Source organism: Oscarella lobularis, chromosome 2, assembly GCF_947507565.1.
Source record: "Oscarella lobularis chromosome 2, ooOscLobu1.1, whole genome shotgun sequence".
NCBI classification, from domain to species: Eukaryota; Metazoa; Porifera; class Homoscleromorpha; order Homosclerophorida; family Oscarellidae; genus Oscarella; species Oscarella lobularis.
In genome coordinates, this window is record NC_089176.1 from 2,974,143 (window position 1) to 2,991,868 (window position 17,726).

The following is a 17,726-nucleotide window of genomic DNA, read 5'->3' on the forward strand; positions in this document are numbered from 1 at the left end:
TGTGTCGGAGACTTGGTGGAAAAGGTAGTCGCGAAAGAGTTTAAATAGATATCGATCGCCAGTCTCAGACCACGAGGGATCCATTTCTCTCTTGGTCTCTGGTGTGATCGTCAGGCAATCGTCAGCCAATGAGCTCAGCCAATGGCGGACCAAGTTAATAGTGAAGTTATGCATAGAACTGCCCGGATAAAAAACAAAGGGCTTCTCTCAGTGATTTATTGGACTGCTTTCAAAATTTTATCTGTTTGTAAGTCATCCGGCATGATTGATTGCTGTCACAGTGCCAGCCGGTTGTCAGCTGGCCAGCAGCTACTGTAGTACTTTATAGTTGGGTGGGGCCCAACTTTATCGTAGCCACAAGTTGGCTATCAGGACTGAGCTGGAGTCATGGCAGTCTAAGAACAGCGTCAGTCTGTGATAGGGTGCGCGGCGATCGGGTTAGACCTCGAAAAACGCTTCCTTTCCAACAAGCACCTTCGTGACGTGACCCCATGCACTCGCAACGCGGGAGAGACCGCTGGGAGATTGATAGCTGATCTGCCGCAAATTATAAGACGCAATCGCCACCAGCAGTAATTAAATTTATTTTCAGAGCAAGTGCAGATGGCCGAGACTGACTCAAGAACGTTGTCTGGGTGTGACAAAGGATGGGTTATTATGCGCTGGGTTTACTTCATCTTGTGGATCTGTTTGATTCTATTATCAATCGGATTTTGTAAGTTTATCGGCTATTTTGTGGCAACACCGACTCCTTTCTGATATTAATTATTAATTATTAATTATTAATTATTAATTATTGAAGAACAAATAAGATTAAGAACAATTTACCAAATAGGAGCCAATGCCAGGCTCTCTAAATGTAGTGTCTTGTGTTGCACTCTCTTGCATTTAATTAAATCTTTCCGTAGACATTATGTGCACGTGTACTGATCTCTCATGTTCATCGTGCCAACTTAATACTATAGTGACTACTTGTCCCGTTGCTTAGTTATATCAAATATTAAATTATAAAGTCTATGATTATATATGATTATATTTTTGCCTTTTTGCAGCATTAGCTGGACCTCTGATGTCCGGCGTACTTTTCAGCAAGGATGCAAAGGATAAAGCAGACTACTGGCTTTGTGTGAGCAAGTGGCTTATTGTGTCTTCAGTGATATCAAGCATACCAATAGGATTGTATAAATTGTATTATTGGTTGGACAAGACAATAAGCCTGGACGATGCACGGCAATCAGAAAAAGCCGGGTCACGAGTTGAAGCTTTTGATTTTCCAGGTTACAATTTCATTTCCAAAGAAGAAGAACAATCATACATTCTTTCTGGCAAAGTGATATGTGAGAATAAATGTCGTTCAAACCCTTTTGGATGGACTGCATTCATTTCTCAACTTTTTCTCTTTCCGGCGTGTGTTTCGGGGCTATTCACAGTACGGCTTGGTAAGTTGCGCGTTTTGAGGTAATTGAGTAGTAAATTTCTCTTTCTAAAGCCTGTATCTCTTTCAATGAAGCATTTGGCTTGGTCATCAACTTTCCCAATAACACGGGTTGTGCCTACGAACACGCAGCAAAAAAGTTTTATTTGCTTTCTTCACTACTTATCGTCAGTCCTCTCGGAGTATTTTACGTTATATACATCCTGACTGGAGAGTCTGGGCTCGTTGGACGAATAATTTCCTTGCTATATCTGGGTGTTATCAAACTAGAAAGAAATTTCAAGGTAGCAGACGATTGCCAAACGGTTTTGTACAGAGAGTACTGGAAGATAAACAATGCCCTGTATATCCAAACAAGACCCTTCACAAAACGAGTGAAAGTGAACAGTTTTATGTCCTTCTTGTCACTTTGGTATGTCGGTTCATCCATCGTTGGTATTGTGCTGTTAGTCTTTGTTTCTCGTGGAATTATTGATGAAACTCGAATTCAAGGACGCCTAGCATGCAAACTAAGCTACTCATGTTTTGTTGAAGATTCAAACCGTTCAGATTCGACCTGCAAATACAGACCTGTCCAGGCCTGCGACACCAACGTCTCTGATACACAACTTTACTGTGTTCACCTACGCCACGCAGTTATCGGATCCAATTCTGATTTGATTTCGGCCTACGGTATTGCGACTTCGGTCTATGTCGGTGTTATGGCAGGCATTAAAGCTCTTCTCACGGTGGTTGAAGTACTTTGTGCTTTCATAAAGAAAAACACCAGCAAATGCAGACCTACCACAGTTGTAGCTTTGATCATGGCAGTTTGCGTTTGCATACCATCGTTTGCTGTAGAGCTCTGGTACGCCAGTCAGAATGGAAAACAGGCAGTCACGGGTAGCTTGATTTTTACAACATTGGCATGCCTCGCACTAACTCAACTCACAATAAGCTCCAGCTATGGACTGCTTGAAAGCGATTTACCGTGGAAAAAAATCGAGAGGGCTGAAAGCTCCGAGTCAGCTGAAACAACCCCGCTGATATCTGTTGAAGTAAATTAATCTTGCGTTCGTGCTTGTCGTCTTTTTATGACTACGAAAAGACCGCACATTTAAACCACCCTACTATGGCATCCCATTTATAAACTTGCCTTTTGTGTTTCTCTTTTAGACTTTAGTTGATGTACAAAAATTTCAGAGAAAAACCGTGATGTCGCAATTACCACACAACGAACACAGAACGGTTTAGAAAACCATACTGAATGCAACACAAACGTCAGTCCTAGCTGCCAACCGAGCCAGCAGTTCTTGTTGACAAGTTTACACACAAAACAAAAAAAATCGACTTTAGCGACGAGCGAGGCAAACGATGGGCGTGGGAAACGAGAGGGAGAGCGCTACTGAATACTTCTAAGAACTTGCCTCGTGCCTCAGTTGTTTCTTTGACGGCGACTCGGACTCAGATGCATTTTTCCCGAAAGCTCTTCACAATTTCGTTCTCTCGTCGTCGCACTATTAGACCCAAGACGTCCAGCCCTCGTACATAAGAGCGAGATTTTCTTTGCTTTTTGCCTGTTGAATTACCCAGTCAACCTGCAACGACGGGAATAGAATAGAACATAGCGCGCCACAGCGCCAACATCAACATTATTTCGTGCCTGATCAGCAACGGATAGTCTCTTATTTAGATCGACATCTTTGCCCTCTAGTTTGGCCTTGATGCGTCGCCAGACGTTGACAGCAAACGTGTTGCGCTCTTGCAAAGCTAAGAGAAAGAGATTACCAAAGAAATTCTATAGGTACTGTATTCCTAACCAACCGAGAGCTGCTAAGGTTAAATAAATCGGGCTCAAACTATTACCTTTGCCTGTCTTGGGGTCTCGCGCTTCTCGTTGCTTTGAAGCAGAACCTTGAAGAAAGCATCCACACTGCAAAGGTTCTATTCGCGCTAGAATGATTGCACTGACCGCTGCTGCCTTGCTCGTCTTTCTTCTCATTGATGCCATTCACCTGAAAATCAGTCTTATCTTCAGCAAGACCAGCCAAACCTCGGAAAAACAAGTTCTACAGTTCACAGTAAGATCTGATTTTCAAAAGACCTCACTTGCATTCTCCGACGGAGGAGACGGAAACTCGATGTCAAGAGACAAAACAAGAAGTGTATCATAGAGCCTTTAGACAACAAGTTCGTCGCACAGAAACGCTTCCTTTAATTAAAACGACTCACCAAATGCCCAAATTCTTCAAAGGCGAGACAACGCTTCTCAGTTGCTGCCCAGAAACCCGTTCGTCCAAGCCAAACTTCAGGGCGTCGATCAGCAGATTCAGGTCGTCGTTGAAGCGCTGGCGTTGCTTCGTGTACGATCCAATTGGTCCGGAAAGATTTCCTTCGTACTAGAATACAAACTCTTCGAACAAAGAGGCAAGAAAGAAAACTAAACGCGCACTTTGCTTAGAGCTTGAAGCTTTTCCCAGACGTCCTGAAGAAGATTCGACTGGCCCTTGAGAATCTCTTGGAGGGTGACAGCATGATTGGATAAAAGTTCCTGGAGACAAAGCACGTAAGCCAACACCATCAACAGAGTTCTTTTAGCTCATGCCTTCCGTTTTTTCACATCCAGATCGACTTGCTGCATTTCATTGCGAATTTTTCGCTTCTCCTGTGCAACCGTGCTCACCAAGGACTCGACCAACGCCGAAGTGACTTGTTGTTGGAGGAGCTTGCCGTCATCAAGAGGCTGCAAAACCACTAATGTCGAAAATTTGAAATATTCCAATTATCGTTCTTACATCGAGAGCTCGATAAAGTCTTTCGGTTTCACTCATTCTTACCGCGTTCTCTTCCAACGCCTTGGCCGACTTACAAAACCTAACAGAAACGCTTTGACCCGCTGACTTGGATTCACAGCAACACACGCACCTCGACAAAAGAGTGCAAACTGACTTGTCACCCGCCGTGCTTTCCGAAGTTCGGGTGCGATGCGCCTCAAAGTGAAGCAGGGTCTCCACAATACCAATCACGTCATTCAGCTGCTTTAGTGGCTCCTAAAACATACGCGTATTATGTATATTCGCGAGCAGCCTCTTTCTATCTACTTCTATAATGGATTCTCGTTTCTTTTGTCTTTGCTCTGTTTCATCGATTGCTTCGTTGAGATGTGGATTGCTGCCGGCAGCCCAGCGCAGTCGCTGCACTATGGTGACTTCGGTTCCCTTTAGTTTTTCTCCCTGCGCCTTCACGTTCGACTCAAACTGCTGCAAACTATTACACGCCTGAAAAAAATAAAAAGTGGTCTGGTCATATCTCTCTTTGAATTGGTGACACTTACTTTTCGCAAATCTGCCATGATATTGTTTCTCACGGGACTACAGACGCCAACTTGTCGGGGGAGGTCGTTAGCCGTCAGAAAATCGTCGTTAAGCCACTAAACAAGTATTCAGGTATACTGCAAACTGTCGGTAGGAAAATCCAACCTGAAATTGAGCCAAATGACGTTGCATCACCAAAACGCATTTCTGGCTTGCAAAGTAATTTCTCTCTAATCGTCTAGAGGACAAGGACACCAATTTCAGTGCTACAGCTTTCTCTCCTTTCTTCCACGTTACCGAGCCATATCAAGTTTTCTCCAGCAACTGTCCAGGTTGCTTACATGCTGACTAAAGACACCCAGAGACTCTCTCGTCACAATTCCCCGATGAAGGCTCCCCTCAAGAGCCTGAAATAAAGAAGTTCGTTTCAAATTATGACGTCAGAAAACAACGTTCCTAACTGTCGTTCTCCCCCTCGTACCTTTTTAGCCATTGATTCCAGCGACAGAGGCAACGCATTCGCTTGTCTCGCCTTGACAACGGTGTCGTCGACGTTGAATCCCAAACGCGGCAAATAGTGAAGAACGGCGGACGCCAACGCTTCGGACGGGACGCCGAGCACTTGTTGCTGTACGACATCGGAAATGAACTGCTTCAGAGGAGCGACGACCGCGTTCATATTCAAGCAGCAAATCGCCGGCGGAGGTGCGAAGTAGGTCGGACTCTTCGGACTGCTGCCGGCCGCGGTGGCAGGCGATCGAGCAAACGTAGCGATAGCGTGACGAAGCCACGGATCCAAATCAGATGGAGTTTCTACAGAAATGCATGTCCTATCTTTTTCTCTAGACAACGTCAATGCGTGTGCTCACCAGCACTGACGGCTGTTTTCAGGCAAGTAACGTACAGATGGCATTTCCTGAAAAACGACCAAATCGTCGGAAGCTTTTGCGCAAACGACGGTTCCTCCGCGAAGAACCGACCAAAACCAGCGGAGGTTCGAGCCTATGAAAAACAAGGAAGAAAACTAGTGCTTTGCTTCTGATAAAAACAACCGCTGTCACCTGCAACAAGGATGTCTCCTTCACCACGTCAATATCGAGCCATCGGGGAGGTATCGGCTCCTGCTTTTGCACGGCGTCGCGCAAATTTGCCAGTTGTTGCTCTATAGATTCAAAAAGCTGATTCAGTTTCGTCAATGCCTGGCCATAAATCCCTAAAGATCAACAGCCACTAGAAAGCAACTCTCGGTCACGTGACAGTCGACGATCACCATAAGCAGATGATTGAAGTAGATCCGTAAAAGATTCCTTGGCCAAATCAAGCAATAGCGGAGCCTAAAGAACAATCAAAAGTCATACGAGCAGTTCGTTTCTCTTTTACCTGTGTTGGGTCGTCTTTGACTTGCTGGTAATCCTTCAGCGCTGTATAGGCACTATCCAACGACTGACTGAATTCATCCCAGCCATTCTCCTCGCGTAGCAAAGCATTGAGAACGTCGGGCGCGAGCGAAAACACGCAACCGTGAATCAAGTCCTACGACGAGGAGGAAGATGATGAAAGAGCAGCGCTATTCTATTCCTTTACCAACCTGAAGAGACCGATACACGGGCTGAATGGCTGTGATGGCAACAAAATCATTCTCACTGAACTGACCAAAGTGCTGTACCAAGAACAAAACTTATCAGGCCGATATTACGAACGGTAGGACCGTACCTTGAGCAGCTCGGCAAAGTGAGCCGCGTTGAGACTGATCGTTTCCAGCTCGTCGAGAAACCAGTCCCCTTCGCGCGATTTCAACTCCAGCAATCGATCTCCGGCCTGCGCCGCCGTCTTTTCCATGACAAGCCAACGCATATTCAGTGCAGCCAGCGCCGAAACGACAATCGAACAAAGACTGGGCAGGCGCGACTGTTGGTTGCCGGCAATTAGTTTCGTCAGGTTGTCTGTGGCGTTGCCAATCGTCTTTTCCATGACGTCAAAATTCACGTCGCGCTGCTGTCTTTCCTTCAACTAATAAAAATGAAAAAATACAGGTCGAAATAGGAAATAAGTTAATCGAAATCTTACGTTGTTCATTCTCGCGTTTTCCTCCACTAGAGCCGCCTTTATCTCGCCGTGAACCGCTTTCACCTTATACCGCACAACGTCAGGCTGCATCGTCGTGTCCGCCTCGGGCCGATTCCGAGCGACGTACGCCTTCAGCAATTGACTGCCGACCGCCGACTCGGGCCGAGCGAGCAGATCTCCAAACATGACGGCCCACTCGCGACATCGATTTCCCGCAACGAAATCAACGGCGGGATAATGATCGGCGACGTCCTGATACGTTCCCAATAGCGCTATCGCATCGCGCACCGCAGCGCGAATGTTCGTAAGGAGCGCCTGAAGTTCTTCCTGCGCCTTTTGGCATTGGACGACGAGATGCGATTGGCCCGTCTTAGCGAGAAAGTCGGCGGCGGCGTCGCTGCCGGACAAGTCGAGTTCGACGGACGTCGACGTCGCGTCGGCAAGGGCGCGCAGTTCGCCCGCGTAGAGGCGACGGAGCGTCTCCTCGTGGTGCGTCTGCCAGCGTTCACTTTCGCGCCGTTTCGTTCGTATCAATTGAAGCACGTCCTCGTGTTCGTCGCGCAATTTCTGATAGTCGCCGTGTCTAGAGAAACGAAGTGAATCGCTCCAAAAACTCTACGCTCCAATGCTTGCTTACCTCTCCTTTACGTGAAACAGAGGATGACCGACTCCTTCCTTCGCCGCTTCCAACAAGGCTTCGCCGCTGTCGCGAAGCCGTTCCAATCTCTCCAAGCTTCCCCGTTTGCTTTTCAAAATCTCGACAATATTATCAATTGAAGCGAAGACAGCATCCATTTCCTCCACGAAATCAGACCTAAAAGAAGAACCTAGAAGGAGTCAAATCTACGTACGTCTACTCCTCACTTGTTTTTCTTCCACGAGGCTCTCATTTCGGCGACGCGCGACGAAAACATCGTGACCATGATATTCCTCTCCATCTCCTTCTTCTCGTCGCCGTGCTGACCTTTGTTCGCCGCCGCGTCGCCCTTCTTTTCCAACGTCTTCGCCGTGGTGAAAATGTCCTCGTTTCCCGTTGTCCAGTCGACGAGAGGATCGTAGACGAACGCTTCGAGGAGCGTGAGAAGCGTTTCGCGTCCGCGACGCAGGGTCTTCATGATGCGTTCGCAGGACAAACGAAAGGTGCCCTATAAGTGGAGACAACACGATCTAGCTCTAGATGTGTTCGCTTTGCATCGACATTACCTCAATTCCTGTGAGACCGAAGGCTGTTTCGATGTTCTGAGTCAGTCGGAATGGAACTGTTTCCGGGACGCGTAGACCCTTTCCCTTTTCAAAGCAGACGTTGTAGTCTATGTGGACAATCTTGACGACAGAAAAGGCTGCTCAGTCTCTAGATCACATCAGAACAATTTTTTTACCTCTCCTGTTGCCAGATCAATCATAAGATTATCCAGATGACGATCACCCAGGCCGATCACGTAGCCCACCATTGACATAACGGCCGTCGATTGACAGTAGGTCTGCGTCAAGTGCCACCACTCTAACGCACCGGTTGAAGCACACCACAACTCCCTTCAAAAAACGCCAAGTCAATCGACTCCTCAAGAAAATTAAGATCTATACGTACTTTGCAAGAAGATCAGACGGAGTTTCAGCCATCAACTGTTCTAGTGTCTTCAACAGCGGCTCCAACGGCCATTCTTTACGATTTGACAAATCGCTTACACCCTAACGAGAGACAACGTTTCTGCTCTATAAAGCTTCGCAGTTACAGTAGATTCCCTACCTTTTCTTTGAGCAACGGTGTCAATTTTCCGTAGAAGAGTTCACTGGGTCTCTGCGGCGGCGGAGGAACGGCGGTTGGCGACATCGACGCCGATGCCGTCGTCGGCTTTGACGACTGCTGAAATGTCGCCGCTGCTTCGCGTTGCTGCCATCGTTTGTAGAGAGCAAAGAGCGGCGTCGCACCGTCGACCCATTTGACGAGTCCGGAACGAGATCCGAGCGGAGTGACGGCGTAGTGTCGAGCCCGAAAACGAGTCCGCTCCTCCTCTCTAGAAAAAAGCTTCTAACGATGCGAACGTAAATTAAATTGTCTTACCCAGAAGTTTTCACAAACATCGTATTTACTATTCCCAAGAATTGCATCACCCTCTCGTCCAAGTGCATATCCTCGAGCCCTTTGAACAGATACGTGTGCCTAAGCAGATCGCCTTACTATAGAGGAGAAAACTACAATTAATTGCATAAATTTCGATTTACGTTTTTCCGTCCGATCCTTTGACGCTCAATTTCTTCGGTCTCGTTTTCGTCGGCAATATGACGACGTCGTCCGTAAAACTGCTCACCAAAACGCCCGTCTCGTCGTCGCTCGTTCCCGGAAGAGATATCGCGAGGCCCTTCGACGCAGCCAACTTGGGACTGATGTCCGATAACTTGAAAGCCATGGCAGCGCGCTTCTGAGACCGCTGAAATAAAGTCTGATAAAGCTACAAATGCGAAGAGATCGTTTAGATAATACCAAAGACGTCAAGGTACGTATCTTACCTGTCTAAATCCTTCCCAGCAACTTCTCGGCTTTTTCAAATCCTTTGGCATCTTTAGCCCATCCAACGCCTTCTCGATCACCTTCCCGTAGGTCTTTTGAAACCAAGTCTCGTGCGGCGTCTCGGGCGTCTGGGCGACGGTGAACTCGTACATCTTCTCCAGCGCGACGATGACCGGTTTCATGACGGCGCCGTGCTTGTCGCGCATTATCGACGTCTTTTCCTCGCGTCCGAGCGTCGCGTTCTCGAGCACGCGCTTCACTTCGCCGTCCAACTGGGCGAGCCGACGCGAGACGTCCGACTGACGGGAGCTCAACGCGCCCATCCAAACCTCTTCCCAGAGAAGACGAATGCGTTTGAGTTCTTCGACGAACGTCTGCGTGTCGGCGACGAGATCGGGAAAGAGTTGAGTCAGAGTGTCGAGAATTGTCTTGTAGCTCAGTTGAAGAGTCGTCAGCGTTTCTTCCTTTTCTTCTTCTTCCTCCTCTCCCTCCTGTTCGGGCTCTTCCTCTTCGTCTACGGCTTCGGATTGGTCGACTGTTCGTCGTTTGGGAAGATTGTCGAGCATTTCGCTTGGCATGTAGCCCTGTTGGTCGAGATCGGTATCGTTGCCGGGACGACTGTAGGACGTCGTTAGACTGTCCATGCGCGAGATCGAGCGAAGAAGTCCTAGTCAAGACAACGATCTAGATACGTTACAAATGACGATTTCTATTTACTTTCATTTCCTGACGCCTTTTTGTTTCGCGTCGACGGCGGCGGGGAACTCACTACGACCGGATAGATGATCAGATGGGGCGAGTCCTGCGCAATTCGACAAAGCAATTGCGAGACGGATTGACGCACACTCGCTTCGGGATGACTAAGCCGCGAAAACAACTGCGGTATAATAGCTAGAAAAAAGAAAAGAAAGATTACGTAGACGTTAGGAGACAGAGACTTTTTTCTCGCCTTTCCACGGTTCCGTTGGGGTCCGTTTGAGCCCGTCCTCGAGTTCGTCCTTCAATTCCTGCGCGTGCTTGACGAGCAGACGTAGAAGTCTCAGCGTCGCCGTGACGTTCACTTCGGCAAGATCGGCGGCGTTCGTACCGCTCAAATTCAAATACGTAAAATAAGCCCGCGCGGCGAGACCGTAGTGGGTAAACAAACGCGAACTGACGACGCGCCAAACGCCGACCAACTGATTCAGCAACGCCGAACGCGCCAGCGCCGGACACGCTTGCACGAGTAGACGCCGAATAGCGTCGGCACCGGCCGCCTCGCCGCTTCCCGTCGCTCCGCCGTCGAGATTCTCGTTTCCGACGAGTTCAACCTGAAGACTCGCGTCGCTCAAGTGCGCCTGTCCGAGTACGCGGAGAACGGCCTTTATTTCGCCGTCCGTTGCCTCGTCGGGCAGAAAGGCGAGCGCATTGCTACGCTCCTCCGGCAGGAGACCGACGTGACCCATCGCGCTCGTCTGCTCGATCGTCTTGCGTCCCCAGCGATAGCACCAGCCCGCGTAGTCGATCCAAGCCTTCGCGTGACGCGGCGCCGCCGACTCGGTGGCGAGTTTGAGTAGAACGCCGGCGAAACCGTCGGCATCGCTCAATCCCGACGTCGGATAGACCTGAAAAGGATCGGATCGAAAGGCCCACGAAGCGCCGGGTAAGAGCGCGACGACGCTCTCCGCGACCGGACTCGCCGGATCGACGAGCGACGCGGCGAGCGGCGAATCGGATTGAATCCAGCTGGCGAGACGAACGAGAGCGCGAGAGAACGACTCGTCTTTGTACACGCCGTCGCCATCGTCGGCTTGTCGTCGTGCGGCGGCGAGCGCCCGCGTTAAGACATGCACGGCCTCGTTCACGTTGCCGCGCGATTCGAGTAGCTTTGCGCCTTCGTAGACGATCTGAAGATCGGACGGAGGAGTCGAATCGTTTGTCGTTAGAGCGTCGAGTAGTTCGCGCACGCTCGCGTCGTCGTCGTCGTCGTCGTCGTAGCCGCTGCTCGGTTCTCCTCGTCGCTGGCGACCGGCGTCGAGGAGGAGACGATTGGCGAGTCGATAGTTGAATTGTTTTCGCGCGAGTTTGGCTGCCGACATGGTGAGGTTGAAAAGAGATGTAGCGTTTTGACGACGGTGGCGAACGTAGCGGAGAAGATACGACGCCAGACCGGCGTCGTGTACGACCGGGTTCAAAGATCGTACGTCAGAAAATTTCAGCGAAGCCGATTCCTAAACACGGTCAAGGAATGAAAACAATCTTTTTTTCTCGTTCCCTCTCCAACCTCGTTGGGATCGCTGAGGACGGTTTTGACGGCGTGGATCTGGGCGGCGTGATAGGGCGACGTCACGATTGGCCAGAGAAGGGCGCTGACGCGCAGATAAGCTTCTGCGTACGAAGCGGCGTGATTCAAAATTCGCGTCGTGCCGCCAGTCCTAGACGTAAAAGAAACATCTCTAAAAAAGGGCCACGGGCTATTTTTTTCCTTACCAACGCGTTCTTTTCTCTTTTCGACTTTCCTGTTCCTCATCGTCTTCCAGTGGAAACGGCTCCTCGGAATCCTCTTCGAGTGACGGAACGGTGCGAATTCTCTTGTTCGAGTCGACAGAAGCTATTGCGAGCAAAAGCTGTCTCTGGCTCGCCTGAAGCATCTGCCATGGATCCCACGGCGGTCGACTCAAATGCTCCAAATCGGCTCGTTCTTCGGTGTGAGAAGAACGGCTGTGAACGATCGGCGAGCTGCCTGAAGTCGCTTCCAAGATTTCGCGGCATTCTGCTATGTCACCCGTCTCAAATTCGCAAAGGGACCTATCCAAAAACTCTACGTCAAAAAGAGGAAACGTTTGACTGAAGAGGTCACTTGCCTGACGTAGTCGAGATCGTGACGCGTCTTCACTCTCGTCTCTCCCCTCTCCATATGGTCTATCCAATCTTGAGCTTCGTCCCAATCCGACAGTTTCACGTAGCAATCGAGGACCTAGATAAATGACTCAATCAACTAAAGGCCGCCTCGTCTGATTCGTACCTGATCGGAACAAAATTCCATTACAGCTGGATCGATGGCAGTCGCGCCAGAAAACTCGACGTCTTTCACTTCCACGCCGCACATTTTCTCAATAAACTTCACGTGCTCTTGAGCGCACAATTCGAATCTTCACAGTAGCCAATACAATCTGATTGACTTGTAGTCACAATTTTTCCACTTTACCTTCCTTCTGCGGCCAGAACGGCGCCCTCAAGCCATCCGACGGACTTTCCCAAACGTTTCTTCGCCCACGCGCTCACGCCGGCCAACGGTTCGGCGTCTTTTAGACGACAAAGAGCCGAAGCGAGCAGCACCAGCACTTGATTGAATTCCGGATCGTCGGGCGATAGCGTTGCCAGTCTCTCGTAGCAGTGACGCACGGCGGCGGCCGGCGATCCGGCGTGATAGGCGACGGTTGCTAGGGGAAGACGAAGTCGACGAAGCCACTCCTGGCAAGTGACGAGATTTGTTCGAAAGAAAGCGCGAATATTCTAAAAGAGGTAGTAGTGTCAGGAGAGCTGCCTCGTTTAGCAAGAAACGATTAGTTAGATCATTTGTTGCCGGACTAACTCCCCTATCGAAGTGTGCCTCTGCAATCAAAGGGCGTTAACATAAGAAGTTTTGACCCCGGTAAACAGAGAACCAACAGAGAGCTCGTCCTCCTTCCCTGTTCGCGAACTACGCACTGGGCCTTACTTACTTTCGGTAACGGCTGCATTACGACAGCGCATCCCGTGTGAGCATTATAAATGTGTCTCTCCAGAAAGTCGACGAACGCGATGAGAAGATTCACGCGAAGATGACGCGAAAGGAATTTCGGTCCAATGCCTGCGAGAAAGGAAGAAGAGCGATGAGCGGTGCAAGGCGATTTAGCCGAGCCGTCCAACCTGCGCATCTTCCAAGTGTGGACAGCTGGGAAGGCTCCGTGCCGTCCTTCGCTTCAAGGTAGTAGCTCTTCACAACATCTGAAGTGAGAAGAAAGAGACCTACGTAGAGCTCGTCGTTCGTATTTCAACCCACTTCCTATAGTTAGAAATGTGTCTTGAGGTCCGCCGAGAGGTGTCTTGATTTTGGATAGAACGATGAACTGGGCTGATTCCCAGAGACACCAAAACCAAAGCAGAGCATCGCATCCGTCAATCTAGACAAAAAAAAAGGATACAGTAATAATGATTCTGCCTTAATTAAAAACCAACCTGGGCTCCATCTTGCGTCATTTGTGGCAACGAAGATCCGTTGATTCGAACGCACGAATGATAGAGCCTCTCCAACCAATCGTCGTTCACTCGTTTGCTAAAAAAATTAGTAGTCACACCTCTCATTAATTATTAATTTTAATTTAAAAAATGGATAGAGTCTTGTCACTGCCTTTCTAACCGGCGTTGGTACTATAAACGCAACCCAGTGAGTTTAGACAGAATTTTACTGTTACGGGAACAAATATTCAATTACCAATCCAGCTATGGGTCTAGCACTTGGATGGTACTTTTTTCCCGTTACTTTTCACTACAAGCTACCGCGCATAGACTCTCCCTACCTTGGCGTCGCTGCCTTGAGAACAAAGTTCATGATGGCCTGAAAGTGGTGACCGTAAAAGGTGCCAGTGGATGGCTGAGACACAAGTGATCGCCGCTTCTGCCACGACTTGCGTTGGGAATCGAGTGGATCCTCCTGAGAACCGAAATCTTTCTTGCTAAAAACACCGGTAAAGTGAAGAAAAGGAAGGCGTCGTTTCAAAGTAATTACTTGATCAGTATAGGCGTTGGAATAGACTCCATAATTTCAACAAAAGCACACCGTACAGTTCCATCCGTGTCCGTCAATTTGAGATGGCATTCGCGAAGAATTCTGCGCAAAAGTAGACGTTCAAAAAAAAAAGGCAGCGTTAGCGAACGCCACAGCCTAGCCTCTCCGTACCGCTGTAAGAGATCCTCCATGAGATTCGTCGCCTTTACAAGAGAATGGAGGCATTGGGCCGTCTTCAAACGCACGTCTCTTTCTCGATCAAACGCTGGATTCAAACTCATCAAACGAAAGCCTGCTAAGCGCTCCTCTTACTGACCATTTGATAAAAGTGCCTCGACCATTTCGTGGTGCAGTTGTTCATCGTTCCGACTTCCCTTTCGAAACGTCTCGCCGTTCAACATCTGGTGAAACCATTGCAATGCAAACGCTCTTTAGAAATAAAAAAAATTCAAGCACATGTAAAACAAGGGTGCATCTAATTTGACTTTGCATCGGAGCCGAGGTTCTTTAGCACTATCAAAGCTGCGATGATTTTCACACATCTCAGCGTAAGATCTTCGCCACTGCTGGAACTAGAAAAGAGAAAGAGTTTGCTTGTTGTTCATTTTACCAAACAGGTGGCTCATATGACTGCACCTGCGCCACACTGCTGCCAATGTGACAAGCATGGCATAAGGAACGGAAGGACAGTGAGAGGCGAAACGCGCATTTGCAATGTAATCTTTTTGCACAAGAATCCCCAAGCAGGAATCCACCACCTATACCCAAATGAACATATCATCATCATTGGCTATAGAAGATAATTTCCCGTCTCCACGCACCGATTTTAGAGCCGATGTCTGTAAGAGAACTTTTCTCACTATGTACAGATCAACGAGGAGTAGACGTTCAGCCAATTCAACGTTGTATCGGTCCTTGGAGTCGCCAAACTCAGTGGCGTCCAAACTGCTCAGCGATTTTTGAATGTCGTTCGCCATGGCCCTGAGTCGCGCAAACACAAAATTATTTAGAAAACAAGTAGGCAGCGCGTGTCGAATTCTTCAGCGTACTGGCACACAGCCTCGATGATGTTTGCACTTTTGGTCAAAATCAGATGATGGAATGCCTCTACGACAGCCTTCAGAATCTTAGGGACATAGACAAATCATCGCTCAATATTTCAATAGGATAAAGCCCCGGCTCGTTCACTTTGTCCTGCTTGCTCTGTCGCAATGCCATCAGCGGCGACTTGTCGGCGATCAAGGCGAGAGCGAAGTCCTCGGGAACATTTCTCTCGCACGTCGTCAGCACCGTGTCGACGATGTCCAGAATCGACGCGCTCACTTGGAACGATTGCAGCGAGGCAAAGTCGGCCGGCGCGTATAGAACGGGCAAGAGAAGATGACAGAAGGGGGAGAAGTGCACTTGGAGCGACGTGACAAACGCGGACAGGCAATCGCATCCTATGCAAATACAAAGAACAAATCATTGCTATGGCAATGCGGGAGTAGAGAGCGAGAAAAAAAGGAAGTTTCCGGCGGCTACTAGGTCATCAACGCAATGAATAAAAGGGAAAACGTCTCCTCGCACGCTCTTTTTCTCTTATTACATACCAGCAATGAACAAGTCTTCATCAACCGCAAAACACGCGAGTGAATCAGTGACGTGTTTGACAAGTCTTTCTACCATCTTCGTGACGACAAAATTTATTAAGAAATAAATCAATAAATAAATATTAAAGCGACTGACGTTTCCAATGTATTCTTTCGTGATGCCCCATTCTTCAGACGGCTGCAAGGCCGAATAGAGTCCCCGAATCACAGTACTCAGCACCCTTTTTAGAAAGAAACACGATACATGTATCTTCAAATGAAACGAGTCCTTTCGATTACTCCAAAAGTGACGTCATTTTTGACTGACATTCTTCGGGCGTTAACGCCTGATCGCTTTCGCTCACGATCTTTCCTTGCATTTCCTACATAAGTCACGTCAAAGCGGCGCAGGGCTCGAAAGAAAACTTGATCTGCTCACTTGAACGTAGGCGTCGATGTCTTCGAAAAACTGCCCAATCAGGTTCAAAGAAAAGGACATGTCGGCAGCCCAAAAGGAATGCATTCCAATCAACGTTTCTAATTCGCGAAAGACGATAAGTCGCTCTTCAGTTGCGTAGCACAACCTTTTCTCTGTTACCTGATATTAGATCAATCAAAGACTTGGGCTGCTTCGAATCGATGTGCCATCCCACCAAAACATCAATCACGTCCTATACGGAATAGTACAGACCACTTAACCTGCGCAAAAGACTCTGCCCAACCTTGAAATGCAGAGAAAATAGCCCGGGATAGTTGCTAGCCACGCTGCCCAAAATTTTCACAAGCGGATAAAGAAGTTCTATAAAAAAAGTAAAGGCGATATGCGAGGATTAGTTGCATGCATCGAAGGCGGTTTTATGTTCGCGGCAGCGGTCAGAGTCGACCGGGATCGATAAATTCGATAGCCCAGTCATGTTTTGCCACGAATCGCTTTCCCTGGACATTACAACACACAAGAACATTGAATGGTGAAATTGCATGCGAAAAGATCCAGGACAACACCGAAAAAAAGCGCCCCCTCCCGTTTCTCATTGCTCACCCGATGATTCTGCATTTTCAATAAGCACGCGCACATTCGAAATCAAAAACTAAAAAAAATTCAATAATAGGAAAACGGATAAACTTCGTTCTCTACCGGCACAAATTCTGTGAAATAGAGTCTCTGACTGTCAAGCTCAACACCCTATTCAATTGACTAACTTCCATATCTATCATCTATCCACTCGCTGTCTCACCTTCGCCAGTGCTGACATAAAAAGAACTTTCACCTCTTCTGAATTCTCCACGCTACTCGCTTTCCCCAACGTCCACTGGACAAAACTGGAGAGAACACAAGTTATATTATTCCTTTTTCTTGAATCTTCCCCCCTCACCGTCTCCCTTCCTGGCCCATCATAAAGCCAATAGTGCCCATGCAGTGAACAACGTTCTCTTTAGCATCGTGATTGCCTCTTTTAATTTTTCATTGATTGAAATGCAACGAGCACTTTTTATCTAGCACTCACTCGACGTAAAAAACTGCTTCGAGCGTGGTAAGAAGCGAGTCGGCAGATCTGATGATGGTCTGCACGTGCATGTTGATGTGTGAGAAATAACGGAATTTATATTATTCGACTCACACGCCTGCTGACGGGCTCCGAAAGATATTTCTTGAATTCGATTAGCGCGGAATTGCGCTTTCGCGAGTTCTCCTCGCGTCGAATTCGATGTAGAAGCGACGAGAGCTTTGGATCGTCTACGGTGATACGGGACACTCGTCCGGTGATGACGTCTCCCCAAAAAGGGGGCCCCCTCTCACCGTAGCTGAAGTTTAGCATGCTCGCTTCGGACGGGACTAAATCGCTTCGCGATACATCGCCGCGCCGCGAGCGATTGTCGTCCCAGCGACGCGTGGCGCGATTTTCGTACGAATAAAAGGGAGCCGCTCCGCGTCGATGATTTCCCGACGGTTCATTGCGCTCCTTTCTCTCGTCGCCGTCGCGCGGTGTTGCCGCCCTAGCTCCGGTCCACTTCGAACTCATTTAGAAGCCGCCTTCGGTTCGGCATTGCTCCCTTCCTCTTCGCGTAACGCACGTTGGCACCATATGGCCAATAGTAAATA

The 17,726-nt window shown here is 48.5% G+C and overlaps 3 protein-coding genes across 4 annotated transcripts in view; 2 read left to right on the top strand and 1 right to left on the bottom strand.

Moving 5' to 3' along the window:
- Positions 1–17,726, top strand: part of LOC136183930 (bridging integrator 3-like) — a 32,437-nt gene that overhangs the window by 2,185 nt on the left and 12,526 nt on the right. The gene's annotated exons all lie outside the window — the stretch shown is intronic.
- Positions 108–2,637, top strand: LOC136183892 (uncharacterized). Of its 2 annotated transcripts, XM_065970698.1 has the most exons (4): positions 108–247; positions 593–715; positions 1,053–1,439; positions 1,490–2,636. In XM_065970698.1, exons 2-4 carry the CDS (start codon positions 604–606, stop codon positions 2,479–2,481), a joined length of 1,491 nt encoding a protein of 496 aa, XP_065826770.1. In that variant the 5' UTR covers positions 108–247; positions 593–603; the 3' UTR covers positions 2,482–2,636. The 2 variants fall into 2 exon arrangements, with proteins under 2 accessions (XP_065826770.1, XP_065826771.1); XM_065970699.1 differs by lacking the exon at positions 108–247 and having other exon boundaries at positions 511–715; positions 1,490–2,637.
- On the bottom strand, positions 2,612–17,700 carry LOC136183891 (serine/threonine-protein kinase SMG1-like). Its single transcript, XM_065970697.1, has 64 exons — positions 17,424–17,700; positions 17,245–17,360; positions 17,131–17,189; positions 16,999–17,076; positions 16,861–16,945; positions 16,761–16,808; positions 16,665–16,713; positions 16,348–16,424; positions 16,224–16,296; positions 16,065–16,162; positions 15,926–16,008; positions 15,783–15,867; positions 15,647–15,722; positions 15,243–15,496; positions 15,104–15,180; positions 14,876–15,035; positions 14,691–14,812; positions 14,540–14,626; positions 14,371–14,483; positions 14,226–14,319; positions 14,055–14,156; positions 13,846–14,001; positions 13,505–13,601; positions 13,329–13,449; positions 13,196–13,273; positions 13,009–13,136; positions 12,492–12,799; positions 12,309–12,435; positions 12,148–12,260; positions 11,774–12,091; positions 11,568–11,718; positions 10,254–11,514; positions 10,022–10,195; positions 9,304–9,971; positions 9,019–9,245; positions 8,858–8,956; positions 8,543–8,810; positions 8,384–8,484; positions 8,175–8,328; positions 7,999–8,118; positions 7,660–7,940; positions 7,433–7,609; positions 6,796–7,378; positions 6,442–6,738; positions 6,317–6,388; positions 6,109–6,261; positions 5,999–6,062; positions 5,790–5,941; positions 5,598–5,730; positions 5,210–5,541; positions 5,026–5,135; positions 4,894–4,966; positions 4,749–4,844; positions 4,516–4,692; positions 4,340–4,464; positions 4,210–4,288; positions 4,020–4,157; positions 3,867–3,965; positions 3,647–3,813; positions 3,524–3,591; positions 3,387–3,467; positions 3,281–3,328; positions 3,078–3,184; positions 2,612–3,012 (listed from the first exon to the last, which is right to left on the bottom strand). The coding sequence occupies exons 1-64, from the start codon at positions 17,644–17,646 to the stop codon at positions 2,935–2,937; spliced, it is 10,518 nt and encodes a 3,505-aa protein (XP_065826769.1). The 5' UTR covers positions 17,647–17,700; the 3' UTR covers positions 2,612–2,934.